Source organism: Lolium rigidum, unplaced genomic scaffold (assembly GCF_022539505.1).
Source record: "Lolium rigidum isolate FL_2022 unplaced genomic scaffold, APGP_CSIRO_Lrig_0.1 contig_51398_1, whole genome shotgun sequence".
NCBI lineage: Eukaryota > Viridiplantae > Streptophyta > Magnoliopsida > Poales > Poaceae > Lolium > Lolium rigidum.
This window is the reverse complement of record NW_025900827.1, coordinates 28,383-52,158: the sequence shown is the minus strand read 5'-3', so window position 1 is coordinate 52,158 and position 23,776 is coordinate 28,383. Positions and strand designations below refer to the sequence as shown.

Sequence of the window (23,776 nt, the reverse complement as noted above, 5' to 3'; positions counted from 1 at the left end):
TTTGCGAAAATCGCTTCCTCGTAAAACTGTCCATAGTATTCGAAAATATTCCCTTCATGATTGACTTGTGAGTACTTTCGCACGAAAAAGGGCCGAATCGCACGGCCCGCCGGCGGGGTCAGAATGCGGTGAAAGCCATGTCCCAAAACCCCCTTCCCTTTAAACCCCTACCACTATTTCTACGATCCCTTTCCCTTTCCGCTGCTTTGCTACCTAATCCCCTCACCACACCCCGCCAATCCTCCCCGCTTCCACTCTCCTAGGGTTTTTAACCGCCGCCGCCGACCATGTCCGCGCCGCCGTCTCTCAAGCCCCCGGCCACCGCCGCCTTCCTCGCCGCCCCACGCGCGGCAGCCGCCCCGAGAGCTGCCGTCCCGGGCGCCACCGCGCAGCCGCCGCGGCGCCTCCGCTGCTCTGCAGCCGCCGGAGCCGGGGCCGGAGATTACGTCGAGGTGACGAGGGATACCTCCCCGAAATACTCGCGGCCCCAGTTTATTTAGCTTGTGATGATTGCTTACGAGACGCGCCTCTGTGCGTGTGTTGTGCAGATGAGTGCTCCCCTGGATTGGGCGGCGAGGTCGGTGGAGGCGCTCGAGCAAGCGACGGACCTGGACACCTTCTGTATGATGGCGCTGTCGCCGCTCGACGGGCGCTACTTCAGATCTGTCAAGGACCTGATGCCCTTCTTCAGCGAGTTCGGACTCATCAGATACCGCGTCCTAGTTGAGGTTTGGCTCTTCGGATAGCTTACCCATTGAGAGTGCATTATTTGATTTCTAGTACCACAGATTGTGCAGTCATGAGTTATTGTGGATAACATGGAAACAATATTGATTTACTACTGCCATGGTGATGGCCAGTGTTACTTATTTCAAGTGGTTTTTGGTTCTGCAGGTAAAATGGTTGCTGAAACTTTCACAAATCCCCGAGGTCACGGAAGTGCCACCATTCAGCGAGGAGGCCCAGCTCTTCCTGGATGCGGTTATCCGAGATTTTAGCATCGACGATGCTAAAGAAGTGAAACAAATCGAGAAAATAACCAACCATGATGTGAAGGCTGTCGAGTACTATCTGAAGCAGAAATGTAGCTCAAATCCAGAGGTGGAAAAGGTATGCCGACCCGAAGAAATACCTTGACATCTCTGTGTTCACTTGCAGTTTGCTTTGAAGTGAACACTCATTCCGAGCTTGTTTTTTCCCAGGTTTTGGAATTCTTCCATTTTGGGTGTACTTCTGAAGATATCAACAACTTGGCATATGGACTGGCTCTAAAAGAGGCGGTAAACACAGTTATGCTCCCTGTGATGTGTGATGTATGCATTGCAATACGTACCTTGGCAACGGAAAATGCGCATGTCCCTTTGTTGTCTAGAACTCATGGACAGGTATAGACACCACCTTATAACTTTTGAATATCTTCATTTGTATATGCTTGGGCATGTATTAGTGTGTGAATATCTGACTTGTTTTTTCTTCATGTGCTGTAATCCTTTTGAGTAATTTCACGCTGGTCTTGCATCGGATTTGAACTATGTGATTCTCCACTGCCTTATCATATAGCATAGTGTGCTAAGGAAGATTTATTTTAGGCCTTTCGTGTTTTCTTGCCATTGCTGCAATATGAGACCATGAATGACAACTACTGTATACAAGGAATGGAACTGTGCAAATTGTATGCTGCTCCCAAGTTGCTAGGCGGTAGAAGATGACAAGAAATTTAGCGTTATTTTAAAACACCAAATATGAAATAAAAAAGGTACTGCAGTAATAATGTTTTCAGGCCTGACTTTTTTTTAATTGTTTATGTTCACTTTAATTTATTTTTGTCAAATATCCTCTTTCTTTACCATATTCTATTAGTAAAACCTTTCCTGAAAATATAAAGGTGGAAGACATTCTTCACTATTGGTGCACTTCAGAGTTCAGCACAATAGTCTAGATGTAATCCAATGTAATTAAAACATTGTTGATTGGCATGGCGCTTTTATTTTTTCTGTCATAGACGTAGACTTTGAGTAATATCTAGCTGTTTGTTGCTGATATGCCTGGAATGCTAGCTTACAAATTCCCGCTTCCTACTTGTAGCCGGCATCACCAAATAGTCTAAATGTAATCCAATGTAATAAAAACATTGTTGATTGGCATGGCGTGTTTATTTTTTCTGTCATAGACTTCGAGTAATATCTAGCTGTTTGTTGCTGATATGCCTGGGATGCTAGCTTACAAATTCCAGCTTCCTACCTGTAGCCGGCATCACCAACAACTCTGGGAAAAGAGATGGCGAATTTCGTAGCCAGATTATATGATATCGGGAAGAGTTTTTCTGATGTCAAGATACTAGGGAAATTTTCTGGAGCTGTTGGAAATTACAATGCTGATGTAGTTGCGTATCCGGAAATTGACTGGCCTAAGATGACAGAAGAGTTTGTCAGATCCTTAGGTTTGCAGTTCAATCCTTATGTTACCCAGGTGATGTATATTATTTTTTCAGTCACTTGGTTGTTCCTAATACTTTTTTCACGTCCTGGACAGCATTTTTTCATTTCGAGATATGACTTGTCTTAGACTGTTCTTGCTGCTATTTGCATCTATCAACTGTTTGTTCTGATGGAGTATTTGTCCTCTTTACAGATCGAACCTCATGATTATATCGCAAAGCTCTTCAATCTATTTGTCCAGTTCAACATTGTCTTGACTGATTTTGACAGAGATATGTGGGCTTATATATCAGAAGGCTACTTCAAGCAGGTAGAGTTATAGTGTACTGTCATCAAAGAATTACTCTAAGCACAACATGAAATAACCTAGACTTATTGACTTGCTGCCTGCATTACAAGTTTACAACCTATGGTGCATTCCTCCATATTGTTTCAGATACCGAAGGCTGGTGAAGTTGGATCCTCCACCATGCCTCACAAGATCAACCCAATCAATTTTGAAAACAGTGAAGGCAATTTTAGTGTGTCTAATGGTCTGTTGCATACTTTAAGCATGAAGCTACCAATATCAAGATTGCAGGTAATGTTGTCACTCACCTAAACTTCCACTTCTAATTATGTTTACTTGTACGCCTAATATCATGCAAGACAACAACTTAATCCTTTTGTGTATATTCTATTGATATTTTCAACTAATGAAGTGCCATGTTACGTCAATGCCAGCGTGATCTCACAGATTCAACTGTTTTGAGAAACTTGGGTGTTGGATTAGGACACTCACTCTTGGCTTACAAAGCCACAATTCAGGGAATCCAGAAGCTCCAGGTATGTGGACTATAACTTGTCCTTTAGATCCTTATATTGTGCCTCGAGGTTTCAATGTAATTATTGTACCATAATTGTATGTTTATAACTTATATATCTATGCCAGCGCCCCGTTGCGCCCTAGTGCTGCCTACGAAGCACCGATACTTCAAACTCCACCGTGTCGGGGTACAATACTCCGCTGATACTCCGATACTCCCGATACTTGGACGATACGCGTATCCCAGGAGTATCATATTTTCCGATTTAAAAAGAAAGATAAAAATGCCGATACTCGGGCGATACACGTATCCCAGGAGTATCATGTTTTCCTATTTAAAAAGAAAGAAAGAAAATGCCAATACACCGCTGGGAACTTTGTCGACATGTCTGAGACACGGGAAGCCCAACCAAAGCTCACTACTAACCCTAATAACCTGTGCACTCTCTATCTATTCGGACGATTGACCATCACAGCGGATCAGGAGCAACTGAGCGCACCGTGGCCGTTACTGCAGGTCTTGCTTGCTGCTGGGTGTGCGTGCTTGCTTCCTGCCAGGCTGTCCTGTGTGGTGTTGCTTGCTGCTGGTGCTGGGCGTTGATGCCATTGATGTATTTTGCAAGCACAAATGGGGCAGTATAATGATTGGGGAAATTGATGAGATGATCGTTCGGCCATCGAGGACTTAAAACAGACATGGAGGCAACAAAGGGGACAGACAGATTTTTCATAGCATTCAATTATTCTTTGTCTAAATCACATGGCATTTTATCAATTTTTATATGTATAATTTCCGTATTGCTATTTCTAGAAATTGCTGTTTCCCGTGTTGCCATATCAGTATCACCGTATCCGCCTCGCTGTATCGGTGATGGCTGCCCCAGAGGTCTTCTTCCTCAGCAATGCTAACGCCTCCCATTCCTCCTCTCTGCCTCCCTCCTCCACTAATAGTATTGCCTCCCATTCCTCAGCAATGCATACACCGCTGGGAACTTTGTCGATAATAATAATATTCAATTTTTTTCTGTATCTGAAAACCCTGTCCTATCAGTGTTTTTGGACTGACTAAAAACTGTTATTCGTTGCTAGGAGATAACCCAACTTTTATGATTACTAGTTGCACCCAAAGTTGGGTCCAAGATTAACTGATAATTCTTGTTTACTGCATTTAGACCCTCTCGTGGGAATGTTATATCATTTGTAATTATGAGTGATCTCAGGTAACTAGGTTATTTATGTCTGCTGCCTCTTTGGTTCATTGTTTTATCAATCATTCAATTGGTTGTGGTACAGGTGAACAGAGTCCGTTTGGATGAAGACTTGGACCAAACATGGGAGGTCCTTGCAGAGGCAATACAGACAGTAAGATCTCCTGCTTTACTCTGTTCATTCTCCCTTCAGTTTGATTTTTGGTTGGTCTTGCTCAAGTGGTCTCAAAAAGTGACTTTGTCAAAAGTAGACTTGTATATTTATGAAGTTTGTATGGCTCCGGAGACACTTTACCTTGTCAAAAAGCAACTAGGCTAGATGCTTATTGTGTGATCGTGCGTCCATATTCCCTTAGGCAAGGCATCACTATACTAATTATTTAAGTATGCGGTGGTATTCTGGGGTCTTGGACTATTCTTATTTTTTCACATTAGGCAAATCATATTTTCACCATTAACCTTCTTTGTAGGTGATGCGAAGGTATGGGATCCCTGAACCTTATGAGAAGCTGAAGGAAATGACTAGGGGTCAGGCTGTGACCAAAGAAAGCATACGCCGATTCATTGAAAGTCTAGATCTACCAGAGGATGTGCGATCAAGTCTTTTGGAGTTAACACCACACACGTACATTGGAGAGGCGGAAAAGCTTGCTAGAGATATTGTGAATGTGGTCGATCTAGAATCTGGGTTTAAGATCGAGTGAGCTTCCATCCCTTTTTCGACAAGGGTGACAAGAATAACATGGAGAATTTCGAGGTGAACTTCACATGGCCTAGTCTTAAAAGATTGTGTCACAGTAATATCTTGTCCTCATTAAAAAGCTTCTGAGGGCATGTGGCATGCGGTCTACGGGATTGTACAATCAGTATTCATTTTTGCTGTGCGGAGCTCCATTTTGTCACACATTTTTCCACAGTTTTGTGTATGACATAGTGGGGGGTGCCGCAAATATTCGACTGAGCAAACAGTGGCTAGAAACGGTCAAACTTTGCCTATCTTTAGTTTGACAAAGTTTGGATGGCCAAATAAGTTGATTTCGAATAGTACTAATTCTATGGATTTGAGTTGGGAGTCCTGGGTAAAGAAGGAAATAAACCATTCTAGATCATCTGAGAATTCAGATTTTTTTTATTGCGAGAAGTCAGAGGGGGTTACAAGCTCTTGATTTGTGTACACAATGACCATTCTCACCCACCTGATGGTGCATTTGCCAGCGTTTGTTTGTCCCGCCCTCGTGGGTCTCGTGCTGGATCCGTTTCGAAAAGTTCCACCGTACTGTGATTTGTTTGCAAGATAATGATGTGTGACAGCGACATAAAAAAGAGGTCTAATGAAATGAAACCAATTTTCATCCTTATCCAGCCACGTGAAAAGACGGACGAGGTTGATTCTCCGGGTAATATTTTGCTTGCAGGCAACATCCTTGTCGGCTGTGGATGTGGGGAAACGAGAACCCGGCGTCTGTGTGAGCGTGTCTGTCTCAGTTCTAGCGGGCGACAACCTTGACCGTGACACGCTGCTGATGCACATGACTAGCTAGTCGACAGGAACTGCTGCGCTAGTGACTTGGCTGGTGATTTTGGCAGCCTGTGTGGGGTTAGCGTCGGTCTGCTGTTGAGCTATCGCTCGAGGCACAGTTCCTCGACAGAGAATACTAGTAGGGGTTGGATCCCGGATCCGTAAGCATATGCTAACATCGATCATATGCCATGCAATTCCAATTTTCACGAAGAAAATAACTTGTGTATCTAAGATTCTGAGGTAAAGAGGCAACAGTGTTGGGCTTCAGACTCGTGTCAGCGGATACATTGCTGATAGACAGAGGAGAGGACGCAGGCATGCTACAGCAGTAGTAGTACAACTGCAAGATTGACCTGGTTTTAGGTGGAATACTAGAACTACAAGGATTCTAGATCTGACCACGAAGAGTATGAAGTACTAGGATGTTTCAGAGAAATGCAAACTGAGCCAACTGTCAGACTTACAAAAGTGTACTGCAAACCTACAGCCACTAACCAAGTAAACATAAACAAATACTCCTCCAGATGAAACAAGAAAATTATGTGTCAACTGCTTGACTAGGATGATAAGAATACGGATATTTTGCCCAATTAGAATCACCCCGTTCTCACGGACAGATTCAGAAAGCCCCAACTCGCTTCATTACCGAAATGCGTCCCCATTCTAGCTCGTCGCCATGCAGCAGCACCGACAGGAAAATCCAATCACAGAGCATAACAATTACCACTAACATACCATGGCCAAATATCTTAGCAGAATCAACGTATCATGAACAAAGCATATCGAGAAAGAAAGAACCCAAATAATAAAACTAACCATACATACTAGTACTAGCTTAGTGGCATGGCATCCTCCGTCTTGCTCGTGCGGGCTCTCACAGCGTGCAGCCGCAGAAGAGGAAGAAGCAGCACATCATCGAGACGAGCGCGACGGACTCGACGGCGGTGATGAAGCCCCAGAGCACGGCGTCGACGACGAAGGGCACGTCCGGCACCAGCTCGGGCCACCGCCGCACCGCCGCGCCGAGCTGCTCCGGGCCCCAGTCCCACTGCAGCCGCTCCTGGAGGAACGCGTAGTAGGACGACGACGACGGCGACGGTATGGGCGGCGACGAAGGCAGCAGCGCGGACAGCTGGCTGGGCAGCCCGCCGAGGTCCGGCGGCCACCGGAGCATGGACACCAGCCTTCCCGCCATGGCGGAGGCGTCGGTCGGTCGCGGGCTCGAGGTCGTTCGTTTGAGGCTGATGGGGTATGGACTTTGGAGCCGTGGAGCCGTGGAGCTAGCGTGGAAGTGTAACGTGTTGCGGTTACTTGCTGCGTGCTCTCGTGCGTGCGTGCGTGGCGTGTTGTCTTCTTTGTCTCATCAAGTTATCACGTGGTGGTGGGCCGGCGGGGAGGGCGACAGCCTGATGCGGAGTAGCGATGTTCACTGGGCTGGTTGGTGTGCGTCGTCACTTTGGGCCAGGCTTCGTGTGGCCGAGCTTTTGATAGTACAGTGGCTCTTGGTCCTGCTTCTGGCTTCGGCGGGCCTACCGTACCGTACGCCAACAACGGCCGTTGTACACCAACTTTGCACACTGAATTAGAACAGGTCACACCAAAAATATCTAGTTCAGCTCGACTCGACACAACTATTTATCCTAGTTGGACACTGGAAATATAGCTCGAGTCGACACAACTATTTATCCTCGCTATGGTATTGCAGAGTGGAGTAGAGATTATTGTATTCATAAAATAGAAGAATTTTTCATTGTTTAGCAAAACGTCCATAGAACGTTTAAAAGGTTGTTTTCAAAAATGCGTCTGCCGGGAGTCGAACCCGGGTCAATTGCTTGGAAGGCAATTATCCTAACCGTTGGACTACAGACGCTAATTGATTTTTCACTTCTTAACAATTAAACAGTAACATAATAGATTAAGGTTCAGAACACAAGAAATGGATGAAGGTTTATTCGTGAGGCACACCCACCGCACGAGTACGCTCCTGATGTAGCGATGATACGTGCGGTATGCATTTTTTTTTTGGAGAATACCTTGACTTTATTAATTCATCAGAGCACCATTGCAATCAGCAATAAGGCTGTTTTGAAGGAATATCGGGCTCTCCTCGATCCAATACCCAGACACATTATTCAGACGCGCATAACGTGCACAGGCATGTGCCGAGGCATTGTTCGAGCGCCGAGCAAAACTAACAGAAAAGAACTCAAAACCTAGACCTAAGACATTAGTTTCTTCAAGCAGGGGTGAAATCACCGGACGATTCCTCCTCCTAGACTCCCACGGACACACAAGCCCTGAACAATCAGTTTCAATGATGATTCCACTAAAATTGCGCGCTTGAGCAAAGACGGCAGCATCACGTAGCGCCAAAGCCTCCGCTGTCAATGGGTTGACGATACCCGCATAGGGCTTGCACCATGCACCTCGGAATGTACCAGCGTCGTCCCTTGCCACGCCACCACTGCCAGCCACATGGTCTTGGCTGTTAATTGCACCATCCACATTGATTTTGACATAGCCATCATCTGGTCTCTGCCATTTTCAGCTTGGTAGCTTCCATGGATGGAGCTTATTTGGTTGAGGGAGCTCAAGCTCCGTCAACGTCTCATGTACTGCCTTAATGGCGATACCTGGATCAAAACCCTGCTCCCACCGTGCACCCATTTATTTCTTGAAAACCAAATGGACCACATCACCGTGATTACTTTGGCCTGGTCCTCCGCTGACCACCAATCTTCAGTTAAGATATCCGCTGCCCATGTTACTGGGTGAAGTTTGGGTAGCTTGATATTTAGAATGTCCCTCGCCTCTAACCAGAACAGTTTGGCGTGGGCACATTCAGTTAAAGCATGAAGCAAAGTTTCTGAAGTAGCTTTACAAACCGAGCAGGTGCTGTTAGCTCTAACATGCCTCCGAGTGAGGGTTGAGTAGTCCGGCACAATGCCTCGCATAACCCACCACCAAAAAACTCGCACCTTCGGTACTACCTTCAAACTCCATAGCCGTTTCCACATGTCCATGTGGCCCTGTGAAGATGACATGCCTTCCCTTTGTCGCTCCTCTCCCAGCTGAGAAACAAGCATACGGTAGGCAGATTTGACCGTGTACAGACCTGATTTTTCATAATTCTAGGCCATCCAATCTTCATCTAGTCTTGAACTTAAAGGGATTTGCACAATCCGTTCAATATCCACTTGGCAAAAATTGTCCTTTAGCTTCTGCATATCCCACTGCCGTGTGGTTGCACTAATTAGAGCATCTCCACTCGTCCCCCGACGAGGCACCCGAGCGACGTTTTTCCCATCCGGACGGTGAAATTCGGCCCAGTCGCGCCCCCGGTTTCTCGTTTTCGTCCGGATTTAGCCCTTCATCCATCCGGCGAGCCCACGCCATCCCCGGCCCCCCGGGGCCCGCTCGGGGACTCCGGACGAAAGATTTTGGCGCAAAACGTCGTGTGGACCCGCGTAGTCGGCGACAGGAAAACCAAATCCTGTCGATTTTCCCTCCAATTTGCTTGCATATCCCCATTCCCTCCAATTTGCTTGCATATCCCCATTCTCTCCCGCCGAATTTGTCCATTCTCCTTCTCGTCTTCCAGTTCCAGTTCCGGCGGCGTCTTCTCGTCCACCACGCTCTCCTCCTCGTCTTCTCGTCCACCACAATGCCGCCGAAGGCGACGACGAGGAAGCCGTGGGCGAAGAAGGAGCGGCCGCCAGGCATGACGAACGCAGAGTGGGCGGCGGACGAGAAACGGCGCGAGGTGGAAACAAACGGCAGGGCGGAGAGGGTGAAAAAAGCCGCCGCCAAGAGGTCGGCGGCGGCGGCCAGGACGAACAAGCGAGGAAGATCAGCATGGCCATGAGCGGCGGCGGCGCCATGTTCCCCGGCCAATGGCCGGCGCAAGGTACAAGCAGTTCCCCGTCGTCCTTCTCCCCTTCGATGTACTCGCCGCCGCCGCCTGCCATGTTCCAAGAGGGCGCCTACGTCCAACCGTCCAGGTTCACGCCGTCGCCACCCGAGCTTGACGTCGGCGGCGGCGGCCAGTTCGAGGGCACCTCGCCGGCCATGCGACGAGGGCCGCTCCCGTTCGGCGCGATGGCGGCGCCGAACGAAGAGGAGATCCACGAGATGATCACCTCCGGCTCCATGGCCGCCGCTGCGAGCCCGGGGTTCTTCATGGCCGCCGCCGCGAGCCAGGGGTTCTTCACGCAAGAGGAGGCGAGGGCGACGGCAGCTGTGGCCGACTTGAGGTCGCACGCCGACGGGAGGAACGACAAGTTCGACGGCAGGTGGCGGGAGATGCTCGCCAACCAAGGCGTCCGGATCGCCTGCGCTGAAGACGACGGCGGCGGCGAAGAAGAGGAACACGGACTTGGCGTTCCTGATGGGCGGCGGCAACATGGAACTGATGGACGAGGAGACGAGGAATTGGTACCAGGGCCACCGCAGCGACATCCTCGGAGCCACTCCGGCCAGTCCTTCGTCGTCTCCGCCGGCTCCTACCTCGGCTTCCTCGCCGTCTACTGCCGCTGCTTCGTCGTCGACTGCCGCTGCTTCGTCGTCGACTGCCGCAACCGCTTCGGCCACGGCGTGTGAGGAAACTGGTCCGTCGGACACCGACGTGCCGACCGGGACTGCCGATGAGCCTGTTTGCGTGTAATTTCCCTCCGATCGCCGATCTGTGGCTGATCCTTTTGCTCCTTTTGCCGATCAACTGGCCGTACTTGTAGCGCGGGACGACGCTTTGTTTTAATTTAAACTATGTCCGCCGAACTCCGGGTGGACGACTGAAAATACGGTACTCCCCACGACTTAATTTCGTCCAATCCGGCGGTTGTTTCGTCCGGATTTCGCCGTGGGGAGCGCCAACGAGTGAAGAGGCTCTTAGCTCACACACTTTAACAGCTTCGGCACCAGGTGAACGAAACAATGGCCGTAGTGTATGAGAAGTCGGGATCCAATTATCGTCCCAGACGGAAATACTCTCCTGTCCCTACTCTCTTAATTAGGCCTTTTGACAGAGCCTCGCGGCCTGCAAGAATGGCTCGCCAAGTGCGTGATGTAGTCCTTGGCGCCGTGGCTTCCATGAACTCTTTGTTATGGTAGTAACGTGCCAATAGCACTTGAGCGATATCAACCTCCATCCCCGCTTTCCGAGCAGCGCAATGTTGAAGGCAGCCATGTCTCGAAAGCCCATGCCACCTTGGCTTTTCCGCACTGCAATTTTGTCCCATGCAAGCCAATGCATGGACTTTTTTATCTAAGCATCCATTCCACCGGAATTTTGCCATGATCGAAATCAATTTGCTGCATGTTCCTTTAGACAAGTTGAAGGCTCATGCTATAGATCGATTTGGCTTGTAAAACTGATTTAATCAACGTTTCTCTGGCAACAAAAGACATCAGCTTCTCTGCCCAACCATTAATACTGCCTTTCATATTATCAACAATATATTCAAAAACCTCGCTTGACAGATTCCCTACCGCTGTTGGGAGCCCAAGATATTTCTCGTTAAAAGCCTCTACATCAACATGTAATTATGCTTTAATGGCTTTACAGACCTCATCCAAGGTACATGCTGAGAAAAACACACAACTCTTAGCTCGATTCACTAGTTGCCCAGAGGCCTGATTGTATGTATGGAGAATCTCATTCAATCGTGCTGCACTCTGTACTGTTGTATTGATGAAGATGAGGCTATCATCAACGAAGAAGAGATGTGTTATCCAAGGCGCTCGGTGGCACACCCTGATGCCACGGTCAACATAACCCGTGTCATAAAATTTCAGTAGTGCCGAGAGCCCTTCTCCACATGGCGACATGGGGTCGCCCTGTCTCAGTCCAGGGGATGGTTGGAATTGATCTTGTAACTCTCCATTCACTTTCACCGAGAACCCAACAGACCTAACACACTTCACGATCAAATACACCATTCTGAGGGGAATGCGGTATGCATATTTAGAGCAACGCTAATAGATCTCGTAAACCAGGCTCAAACAATTAAAGTTGACGGGTTTACAGTTTAGTCTTCGTTCGGGCTATCGACCAGATCCCTTAATCCCAACCTAGTCCGTAAAAATAAAACAAGGTCCACAACCGCTCGACATTTATATATACCGGTCGATGCGGCGGATACAACAATACAAGTTGAAACCCTATCTCCGCACCGCCGCCACCGTCGCATCCACTGCCATGTTTGCGTGTACGGCTAACCGTGGCAACCGCGAAAGGGGGAGGGTGGGGCTGGATTGGCTCCGGGGAGCGCCTCTCTTCGTCCCGGCGGAAGCTGGGTCTGCCTCGAGGGCACGAAGAAGCGCGCCATGTGCAAGTGATTTTCGACGCTGCCGCCGTCCCGCATGCGCGTACGGCGGGGTGGTGTTCTCGTCTTCTTCGTCCTGCCGCATAAAAAAGAAGAATTTTCCGTTGTCCACCTAAAGTTGATTTAGATATGCGTCTGCCGGGAGTCGAACCCGGGTCTATTGCTTGGAAGGCAATTATCCTAACCGTTGGACTACAGACGCTAATTGCTTGTTCACTTCTTAACGGCTTATAAGTAAGAACAGAATGGATCAAGGTTCAGCACGGAAGCAATGGATGAAGGTTTGTTTGTGAGGCACACCCACCGCACGAGTATGCTCGTGATGTAGCGGTGATGTGTGCGGTATGCACATTTAGCAACAATAGCCCTAGAGAAGTAGAGAGCTTCCTTTTGTGGCGTTTCACAATGAACGCACCAAGCTCTCTATGATTTCAAAATCTAGATATGGGACTGATCTATGTGAATATGGTCTTACGTTCTGTTTATGCTATGCGTAATGCGTTGCATCACAGGGAATAAGATTGCTCTATGCCCGTATTGCTGTGGCTGAAAGACAGATGAAACCAATACCAGGAACTTTTGGTGTTTTGGTCCCGCATAACGGCGGCTCCCAATGTGATTGTCGTCCAATGAAGCGACTGTTGGCGCTGATTGTGGTGTCAAACATGTTTGATGTTTTGTTAGTGGATCAGTTGAGTTGTGCATTTGTGCGTCCGGCCTTCTTCACCGACAATACAGCGATAAAGTAGCTGTTTGACAAATAATAACAAATCAGACGTCAAGCCGTCAAGGGGTAGCATAAGCATATCCAGAACACAATCAAGTTCAGAAAATATATAGTTATGCAGTATGTACTCCATATGGCTGAACCCCGTTGCAGAGGATCGATGTACGTTCAGCCGATCGAAGATGCGCTGAGAGCCTTCCGCCCTTCGCTCAAGTTCCAGAGCTCTGGCACAGAATACATTCTGAGTTCTGACAGGATTGTGCATTTGTGCTCCCGGAGCTCAGCAACAACCACGTACACCGCATTGCACACATCATCACCGTACTCCTCCTGCTTGCGTAGAGACATGTACCTCACTTTTGCCATCAACTTGGACAGTCTTGAGAAGGTTGCCAGCAAGATTTTGGGTACCGGTTTTGAAAAAATCTCCGAAGGGACTGAGACTTCCGGTAACCATGGTTACCGGAGATAACTGGTCAAACTGGACGAGATTCTTAGACAAAATTTGAATTTCAAACTGGGTTCGATCGACCGCAAGTACTGTAACCTGGATTGGGGATGGTCCTCAAGTTGTACTGGCTTGTTGTCTACAGGAGGCTGCTCCTGTAGCTTAATCAATATATTTCATTCGCAAAAATAAAATAAAAGTAAGGTTTGGAGGAGAAGGAAGTGAATGATCCGGACAAATAAGTTGGGGCATGGGGTTATAGTGGAGACAGAACACATACGGTTTAAATCAAATTAACCAATCAGTCTAAATTCAAACCAAATTCAAATGAACTAAGATTTTTTGGGCGATAAGTTCATTTACTAGAGGGGACTGAGAATTCTGGTTACCCACCGGTAACTGCGGTATTTCACCCGGTAATCAAATCTCGGTTGTCAGAATGGGTTCTTCAGTTCATCTTGCCAAACTAATACCATCATAGAAGCCTTGGTCTCATGGTCATCGTCTCCGTATGCTTCCTTGTGCATGCATCTTTGAACGGTTTTTAGTCGAGTTATCCCATCGTTTTGATTCCAATAAGGCAATAACAGACGAGTTCTTATAACTTAAAAAAAAAACATGTATCATCAGATAGGTATGATCACCATCTGGATGGACAGAAATAATCCTGAATTTACACAATGGAGCATACCATGAGCAAATAGGTCAAGAAGCAAATCCCAAAATTTATATCTCAACAAAGCAATCCCAGATGATACATGTACCAATGCTTTTCGAGCATCTTGTACCTCATCTCCAATGACACTCTCTTTCTCCGGCACACTCAACTCTCTGACCTCAAACAGTTCGGCATTCGGGGCTCCCATTCGCTCACACCGTCTCAAGCTCGGGATGATGCGCCACATCCATCTCGTTTCCCAGTTGAAACATTCTTGAGATGAATTCTTCATTTCCCCGTAGTGTTTTAATTGAAGGTACATATGTTACTAATGAATTTAAATGACCATTCTCTAGAGTGTAGCCCGTTCTGCACTTCTACTCCATGATTACAGCTTGAAGTTGCAGCCTTGAATTGGCAGCATAAAATAGGATGACTGGCTGCCCTCTGGGTCCATAGATTGGCCGGTCGACCTAATTCTAGTGGTGGCGTGAATAGCCACGCACACGCCACTATAACTATTGGCGTGCACGCAATCAACACCACCGGTAATTGTATAACGATGATGTTGCACATGACGCAACACCATCGTAAACAACTGACCGGGGCAGCATTCTGGGCCCACTTAAGAGTGGCGTTGCGGCCGTCGCCACACGCCATCAATGGTCCCACACTGCTGGAGTTGCAGTTTCTATGAGCACGTGATTATTTACAACGGCGTTGTATAAATATGGTGCACCACTAATTATAAGGCCCCGCCAATCATATCCCTACTAGTGCCACATCCTTCCTAGCACCCTCTTCCCCTTCAGCAAATCGACTGTTTCTCGTCAGCAGGATGCCGGATTATGTTCGCAAATGTAGCACAATGTTGATAGGTACCATCAACTAGTATCCTTGGTCACATTAACGACTATCAAACTCAAATTGGACATCAGGAGGATTGCCTTGTGCAAATCTATCGAACACTAGAGAGTGTTGCAACACGTTGATGTCATTATGTGAACCACCCATCCGAAAAAAGAGTGCCAGATCCATAGATCTTTGAACCCACGACTTCAAGTATGATTATGCACTCTCCAACACGTTCACTATATTGCCCATGCCAACCAATGGGCAGTTCTTCCACTCCTAGTGCATGAAGTCTGTGTTGAACTTGTACATTGCTTCTAGATATGTGCACTCCCTCATCCGCATGTACTTATGTACGAGCGACAATGGCATAAGCAAGCATACTAATCGGTGATGTACATTTATGGTAAGAAGAGAAGCTCACCTTGCCAATGGCATCCTCTTTGCGAAATAGTCGTCATAAATCTTGATTCCGTTCATAATCCGTTGGAACGATGGCCTTGACATCAGAAACCGATGTTGGAACATAGCAGAGTCTACAGTGGGTTGGTACGGTGGAAGTAGTCGCTGAGGGGTTGCACTTGCACATGGCCAACTTCTCTTTTATAATCCAAGGCCTCGACACGGCCTCTGATCGAACCACTAGGCCTTGAAATCTGCGCCACATTGTGGGCATGCATGAGAAGCGTCTACGTCATCAACAACTCGGAATCATCGTCCGAGTCATCATCTGACGATGTATCAGTGACATGGTTGAAAAAGAACTAGTCTCCGTTATTGAACATGTTGTACGCAAAAACGTAACTTTTGCACTTTGGTTAGCTGAGAGAAAGGTGCAAAATACCATGTTTTCAACAACACACATATGTCACCTAAAAGCGGGTCGGGCGACTGTCTAAACACGTTGCGGGCGGCGCAGTCCACGGAACATGGAAGAGGACTGCAGACGGTGAGGGCAACCTGGGCTGGAAAGTGTAGCAGGCAGGCGAAGCTGACCTCTTTCAGCGACGACGAAGGTTGAGGCGACGTGGGCGGGGACTAGCACTGATGAGAACGAAAAGGGTGGGGACGATGGTAGCTGCAGTGCCGGAGCTCCTCCAGCACAGGCAAGGCCACCCAAACTCGTCCGGCAAAAAGCCTCGAACTCGATCAAGCTAGAACCGACGATGTGTCTGACGATGGATTCAGTGGCAAATTGGTGGGTGTGGCCAGCGGATAAACCAAAATTTATGTCGCCGCCGCGTGAAACCCTTTGATCCATATTAGTTTATTTTTGCAGGAATCTTAGTTACCACTAATATAGATGTATCTAAACATATTTTACTTGTATGTACATCTATAGCAGTGACAAGTAATACAAATAAGAGCGAGTACAGTTTTTTTTGAAATTTAAACCACTCTATTAAGCAAACAGCAAGCCGCCTCATTAAAAACCTTCCAGACCCCTTCGTACCCTGGAAGGAAAAGAGTGCGTCTGAAACTTGCTGCCGCGGATCACAGTATAGTTACATCATCTAGGAGAGGTTGCAAAAGGAAACTAGAGGGCTCATCGACCCAATTACAAGAAATCGGAGAAGAAAAACACTCCCTAGCTATTTCATGGGCTACTATATTAAGATCTCTCCCACAATGAGTAAACTCCACATTACCAAACATGCTATCTTGATTCATGATATCTGCATAGACAGTTGTGGCTTCATTCCATACGTTCCTCTCTCGAGCATAATTAGATGACTTCCAGATTTTGTTGCACCCTTTGTCATTGGCTAGACGCAGGCCATGGAGCATCGCAATTTCTTCAGCCATTGAAGCCGAGCCAACATGGGGAATGAAGGTCGAGGAGGCTGCAATGAAACCGCCTCGGCAGTTTCTAAGAACAGGCCCCGTTGCACCACTATGATTCTCTGCAGAAAAAGAATCATCCACATTTAGTTTTAAAAATCCCGCTCGGGGTTTAAGCCACACTTGTTTGTGCACACTGCCTTGGCACTTTGCTTTTGTAGCGTTCGCAACAATTGCTCTGATCGAGTTTGAACAAACATTCACCGGGGGGAATTGTTCACCATGGGTTTGTCGGCGGCGAAGCCACCACACGTACCATGCAGTCGTAGCGATGGTCTCTTGAACTTTAATAGAGTCATAGGCTCATAGCCCATAATAGTACTGACTGAGGATTTTAGAAGTACTTCCAGTACTTGGGAACCCGATCGACCAGGCTCCATGGCATCAAATATCATATTTTCTAACCCCAATACTCTCCAAATGTTTGTAGCACCTTGACATTTAAAAACCATGTGCAACACATCTTCATCCTCTTGATCAATGACTGGACAAGCCCCAGATGTACCTATATGCCTCCCAAGCAGAATGGATTTTAGAGGAAGAACTCCATGCATGATCCTCCAACAATAAATCTTAACCTTAGTTGGGACATTTAGCTTCCATAGAAGGTCAGATTATTAAGACAAGTACCAGAGATTAGGGACTTGCAGGTGACCCCATTAAATTGATGTCTCCATTCAACATGATACACGGATCGCACAGAGAAGAAACCAGACCGAGTTCCATGCCAAGAAATGAAGTCCTCAAAAGCATCATAATGAAGGGGAATTTGCAAAAAAAAATGTGGCGTCGATAGGATGGAAATTTTGGTGAATTAATTCCTGGTCCCAATCCCCCGAGATGGGATCGATGAGCTCAGAGACCTTGGTGAGAAGGCAGGCACCTCGGGGGTAGTGATCTTATAGTTTGGGCTATTCGGGATCCACGGATCTTGCCATATATGTGAAGGGATTCGTAGCATAGAAAACAAAAAAATTCCTACCGCAAGAACGAATAACAAACCAAGATCTAATCTAGTAGATGGTAGCAACGAGATGTAGTGAGACTAACCCTCGAAGATTCCAAAGCCTACGAGATTAGGTCTCATGGTTGATGTAGTCGATCACTTGCCGCTTTCAAAAGCGCGTAGAAGATCTTGACAGTGCCACAATCGGGCAGCACCTCCGCACTCGGTCACACGTACGGTGTTGATGACGACGTCCTTCTCCCCGTTCCAGCGGGCAGCGGATGTAGTAGATCCTCCTCGGAATCCCGCCAACACAGCGGTGTGGTGACGGTGGTGGTGGAGATCTCCGGCAGCGCTTCGTCGTAAGCACCGCGTGAGAATTAGGAGGAGGGAGGAGAGGGCGGCTAGGGTTTGGGCACAGGGTGGTGCTGCGACTTGGGGAGCTAAGGCTGCGAATTGAGGTGCCCTTGGGGTGCCCCTTGGTCCCTTTAAATAGGTGGCCAAGCCCCTTGGGTCGTCCAAAAATCTGCCCCCAAGTTTGACTGAGTTCCGATAGGTTTCCGGTTACGAAAACCTACTCCTTCTCGAAATCTTTTGCCATTTCCGAAATTGCATTAAGGAAAGACTTATTTTCCTTTAAGGCAACGTGGTTGCACCTATTATGGAACCCTCCGGACTTCCTTAGACATCCCGGGTCGTCCCGGACACTTCCGGAACCTTCCATAATATTCCGGACTATTTCGGTCCTTCCAAAACCTTCTAGAAGCTCCGGTCAAAACACCGGACTTTTTCCGAACCTCGGAAAATGACTTTCCATATATGAATCTTATTCTCCGGACCATTTCGGAACTCCTCGTGATGTCCTGGATCCCATCCGAGATTGAAAAACATTCGAACTCCATTCCATATTCCATATCTACTTAAAACGACATCAAACCTTAAGTGTGTCACCCTACGGTTCGAGAACTATGCGGACATGATCGAGACTCTTCTCCGATCAATAACTAATAGCGGGACCTGGAGATCCATAATAGCTCCCACATATTCAACGATGACTTCGTGATCGAAAGAACCATTCAGATACGATACCGATTCCCTTTGTCACGCAATACTTTACTTGTCCGAGGTTCGATCATCGGTATCTCCATACCTAGTTCAACCTCGTTACAAACAAGTACTCTTTACTCGTACCGTGGTATGTCATCCCTTATAACCTAGTCACATGCTTGCAAGCTAATTAGACGACATTCCACCGAGAGGGCCCAGAGTATATCTATCTGTCATCGGGATGGACAAATCCCACTCTTGATCCATATGCCTCAACTCACACTTTCCGAATATTTAATACCATCTTTATAACCACCCATTTACGCAATGGCGTTTGATGTAATCAAAACATCCTTTCGGTGTAAGTGATTTACATGATCTCATGGTCGAAGGACTAGGTAACTATGTATCGAAAGCTTATAGCAAGTTGAACTTAATGACTTGATCTCATATTATGCTTACTATGGGTGTGTCCATCACATCATTCACCTAATGATATGATCTTGTTATTAATAACATCCTATGTTCATGATCAGGAAACCATGATCATCTATTAATCAACAAGCTAGTTAAATGAGAGGGTTACTAGGGACTATGGTTGTTTACACAACACACATGTATCAATGTTTCCGGTTAATACAATTATAGCATGGAGTGTAAACATTTATCATGAACACTAAGATATAACAATAACTATTTTATTATTGCCTCTCGGGCATATCTCCAACAGTCTCCCACTTGCACTAGAGTCAATAATCTAGTTTACATTTGTAAATATATAACACCTTGGCCTTCTGGTGCTTATCATGTTTTGCTCACGGGAGAGGTTTCAGTCAACGGATCTGACACGCTTAGAAACGTATGTATTTTGCAATTCGTTTGCGTCTCAACGCATCACTCATTTTCCAAATGAGTCGGCATTAATCATATATGTTCAGTCTTCTGGTGGAACCTTAACTCCGCGGTCTGAAATATGTCACTAATATTGTCACACACAATATAGCTTCAAAGTTCTGACACTATCGGAACTACTCCAAGTTCTCAAAGAACTCCTCGACTTAAAACTCCTCAGTCATTGTCTAAACAATGACATACTCTGCCTTCGTTTGTAGAATCTGTCACAATATTTAGAACTCATCTAAATCTAGCATAGACTTCTTCTAGCTCATTGTGCTACCTTTTAAACAACACTTAGCCTAATTGAGATTGAAATTTTATTTTTTATATGTGACCAAACTAATATCGGTGCAACACCTTACAACGATTTATTTGTCATTACCCATACAAAACTATATATATCCTTGGTTCTTCTAAAGCACTCAGGGATATTCTTACTGTTGTCTAATGATCATTACATGAATCATTCTGGTATATGCTCTTAACACTTTAGAGCACAGGACATCTGATTTTCTACATATTATTCGTGATCTAAAATCACTCATGTTTTTTTACCCATCGAGTGTTAAATACACTCAAGTCATGTTAAACCTTCGCATGGAAAAGAACACCTTCTTAATATTTTTATATTGAACTACGTCAATATTCATTCTATGTACTTTAACTTAAACTTATTATGTGTTTAAATCTATCTTCATAGATCTTGACAATAAATATGTGTCAGTCCATATCCTTTCATTGAAGTTAATTCTCAATGAAACCTTTTAATCACATCAAGTATATAATTACATCATTTATAATCAATGATATGTCATCCACATATAAGCGCTCCCACTTAATTTCTTGCAAATGCAAGCATCTTCATCATTTCTGATGAAATCAAAAAATCTTTGACTATTTCATCCGGTGAAGATTCCAACTCCGCGATACTCACTTCATCCAATTGAAGTTTGTATACCTATCTAGTATTCCACGGACTAGCAAACTCTTGATTTTATCTAGTATACATCCTTAATACATACTTCTGGAAGGTATGTATTACTGCCATCCTACTAACATATCTCATAAAAGAAATATGTAGTGGCTACTAGAATAATCCATATAGACTATAAGCATTGCTACGGAAAATCTAATCTTATCATAGTCAACTCTTTGAACTTTGTCGTAAACAACTTTTCGACAAGTCGAGCTTCTTCAAGGATATTGTTTTATAGATCCATTTACTTTCAAAAAGTATTCACCTATCTTGGATTTCATGGCGCATAGTGATGGCGCGTGATGCACACGTCCGTTGGGAACCCCAAGAGGAAGGTGTGATGCGCACAGCAGCAAGTTTTCCCTCAGTAAGAAACCAAGGTTATCGAACCAGTAGGAGATGAAGGCCACGTGAAGGTTGTTGGTGAAGGAGTGTAGTGCGGCGCAACACCAGAGAGTCCAGCGCCAACGTGGAATCTGCACAACACAATCAAAATACTTTGCCCCAACTTAACAGTGAGGTTGTCAATCTCACCGGCTTGCTGTAAACAAAGGATTAAACGTATGGTGTGGAGAATGATGTTTGTTTGCAAAGAACAGCAGAGAACAATGATTGCAGTAGATTGTATTTCAGATGTAAAAGAATGGACCAGGGTCCACAGTTCACTAGTGGTGTCTCTCCAATAAGATAAATAGCATGTTGGGTGAACAAATTACAGTTGGGCAATTGAAAAACAGAGAGGGTATAACAATGCACATACATATCATGATGACTACTATGAGTTTTACTTAGGGCATTACGACAAAGAACATAGACCGCTATCCAGCATGCATCTATGCCAAAAAGTCCACCTTCGGGTTAGCATCTGCACCCCTTCCAATATTAAGTTGCAAACAACAGACAATTGCATTAAGTACTGTGCGTAATGTAAACAATACAAATATCCTTAGACAAAGCATTGATGTTTTATCCCTAGTGGCAACAGCACATCCACAACCTAAGAACTTTGCATTCCTGTCCCAGATTCAATGGAGGCATGAACCCACTATCGAGCATAAATACTCCCTCTTGGAGTTACAAGTATCAACTTGGCCAGAGCCTCTACTAGCAACGGAGAGCATGCAAGATCATAAACAACACATATATGATAGATCGATAATCAACTTGACATAGTATTTCATATTCATCGGATCCCAACAAACACAACATGTAGCATTACAATAAGATGATCTTGATCATGATAGGCAGCTCACAAGATCTAAACATGATAGCACAAGAGGAGAAGACAACCATCTAGCTACTGCTATGGACCCATAGTCCAAGGACGAACTACTCACGCATCAGTCCGGAGGCGGGCATGGTGATTTAGAGCCCTCCGGTGATGATTCCCCTCTCCGGCGGGGTGCCGGAGGCGATCTTCAGAACCCCCCGAGGTAGGGTTGACGGCGGCGGCGTCTCAGTAACTTTTCTCGTATCGTGGCTCTCGGTACTAGGGTTTTCGCGACGGAGGGATTATATAGGCGAAGGGTGATACGTCCATTTTGCATCACTATTTTATATCATAATTTACTGTTATTCATTGATATATTTCATATTTAGAGATGATACTTATGTTATTTCACCTATTTTGCATGTTTCATGATTATTGGAGAATCACTCACCGGAGTCAGGATTCTGTCTGGAAAAAGCACCGTCAGAATGCAATATTTCTGAAGATCAACAACTGACGGAAATTACACCGAAGGTCTTATTTCTCCAGAAGAAGGAGCCAGCCAAAAGGAGGGGCCGAGGAGGGCCGCCATGGGCCCCCCCATAGGCCTTTTGGGGAGGGGGCCCACAGCCCCCCTCGGCCGCCTCTCTTCCGCGTACTTCATCTACCCGAAAACCTAAGGTACGGGGAATAATCGCGAAGAGACACAGCCGCCTCTGCGGGGCGGAAAACACCAGAGAGAAAAGAGCTCTCCGGCAGGCTGAAATCCGCCGGGGAAATTCCCTCCCGGAGGGGAAATCGACGCCATCGTCACCGCCATCGAGCTGGACTTCATTGGGATCATCATCACCATCATCTCCACCACCTTCACCGTCATCTCCACCGCTGCACCTCGTCACCGCTGTAACATCTAGGGTTGAATATTGATTATTTCATAGGGGAAACTCTTCCGGTATTGATTACTCCTTGTTATTGATGCTATTGAGTGAAACCATTGAACCAAGGTTTATGTTCAGATTGTTATTCACCATCATATCACCTCTGATCATGTTCCATATGATGTCTCTTGAGTAGTTCGTTTAGTTCTTGAGGACATGGGTGAAGTCTAAATGTTAGTAGTGAACTATGTTGAGTAATATTTAATGGTTTGATATTTAAGTTGTGGTGTTATTCTTCTAGTGGTGTCATGTGAACGTCGACTACATGATACTTCACCTTTATGGGCCTAGGGGAATGCATCTTGTATTCGTTTGCTAATTGTGGGGTTGCCGGAGTGACAGCAACTTTGAACCCCGTTGGTATATCGATGCGAGGAGGGATAGCAGGATCTCAGAGCTTAAGGCTGTGGTTAGATTTACCTTAATTACTTTCTTGTATTTGCGGATGCTTGCAAGGGGTATAATCACAAGTATGTATTAGTCCTAGGAAGGGCGATGCATTAGCATAGGTTCACTCACACAACACTTATCAAAACAATGAAGATTAATCAACTATATGAAGCGAAAGCACTAGACTAAATTCCCGTGTGTCCTCAAGAACGTTTGGTCATCATAAGTAAACAGCCCGGCTTGTCCTTTGTGCTAAAAAGGATTGGGCCACTCGCTGCAATTATTACTCTCGCATTTTACTTACTTGTACTTTATTTATCTGCTATATCAAAACCCCCTGAATACTTGTCTGTGAGCATTTACAGTGAATCCTTCATCGAAACTGCTTGTCAACACCTTATGCTCCTCGTTGGGTTCGACACTCTTATTTATCGAAAGTACTACGATACACCCCCTATACTTGTGGGTCATCAAGACTATTTTCTGGCGCCGTTGCCGGGGAGTGAAGCGCTATTGGTAAGTGGAATTGGTAAGGGAAACTTTTACTGT

The 23,776-nt window shown here is 46.0% G+C and overlaps 2 protein-coding genes and 2 non-coding genes across 4 annotated transcripts; 1 reads left to right on the top strand and 3 right to left on the bottom strand.

Moving 5' to 3' along the window:
* Nucleotides 1–272: 272 nt before the first annotated feature.
* LOC124681667 (adenylosuccinate lyase-like) lies at nt 273–5,495 on the top strand. Its single transcript, XM_047216530.1, has 10 exons — nt 273–452; nt 549–728; nt 895–1,110; nt 1,203–1,385; nt 2,248–2,469; nt 2,632–2,748; nt 2,875–3,018; nt 3,162–3,263; nt 4,537–4,605; nt 4,922–5,495. The coding sequence occupies exons 1-10, from the start codon at nt 288–290 to the stop codon at nt 5,153–5,155; spliced, it is 1,632 nt and encodes a 543-aa protein (XP_047072486.1). The 5' UTR covers nt 273–287; the 3' UTR covers nt 5,156–5,495.
* A 1,210-nt stretch (nt 5,496–6,705) lies between these two features.
* On the bottom strand, nt 6,706–7,175 carry LOC124681666. Its single transcript, XM_047216529.1, has one exon. It carries the CDS (start codon nt 7,166–7,168, stop codon nt 6,848–6,850), a length of 321 nt encoding a protein of 106 aa, XP_047072485.1. The 5' UTR covers nt 7,169–7,175; the 3' UTR covers nt 6,706–6,847.
* A 596-nt stretch (nt 7,176–7,771) lies between these two features.
* Nucleotides 7,772–7,843, bottom strand: TRNAG-UCC. Its single transcript has one exon. It is a non-coding gene; the product is annotated as a tRNA-Gly (tRNA).
* Nucleotides 7,844–12,426: 4,583 nt separating this feature from the next.
* TRNAG-UCC lies at nt 12,427–12,498 on the bottom strand. The gene has a single exon. It is a non-coding gene; the product is annotated as a tRNA-Gly (tRNA).
* Nucleotides 12,499–23,776: the final 11,278 nt, after the last annotated feature.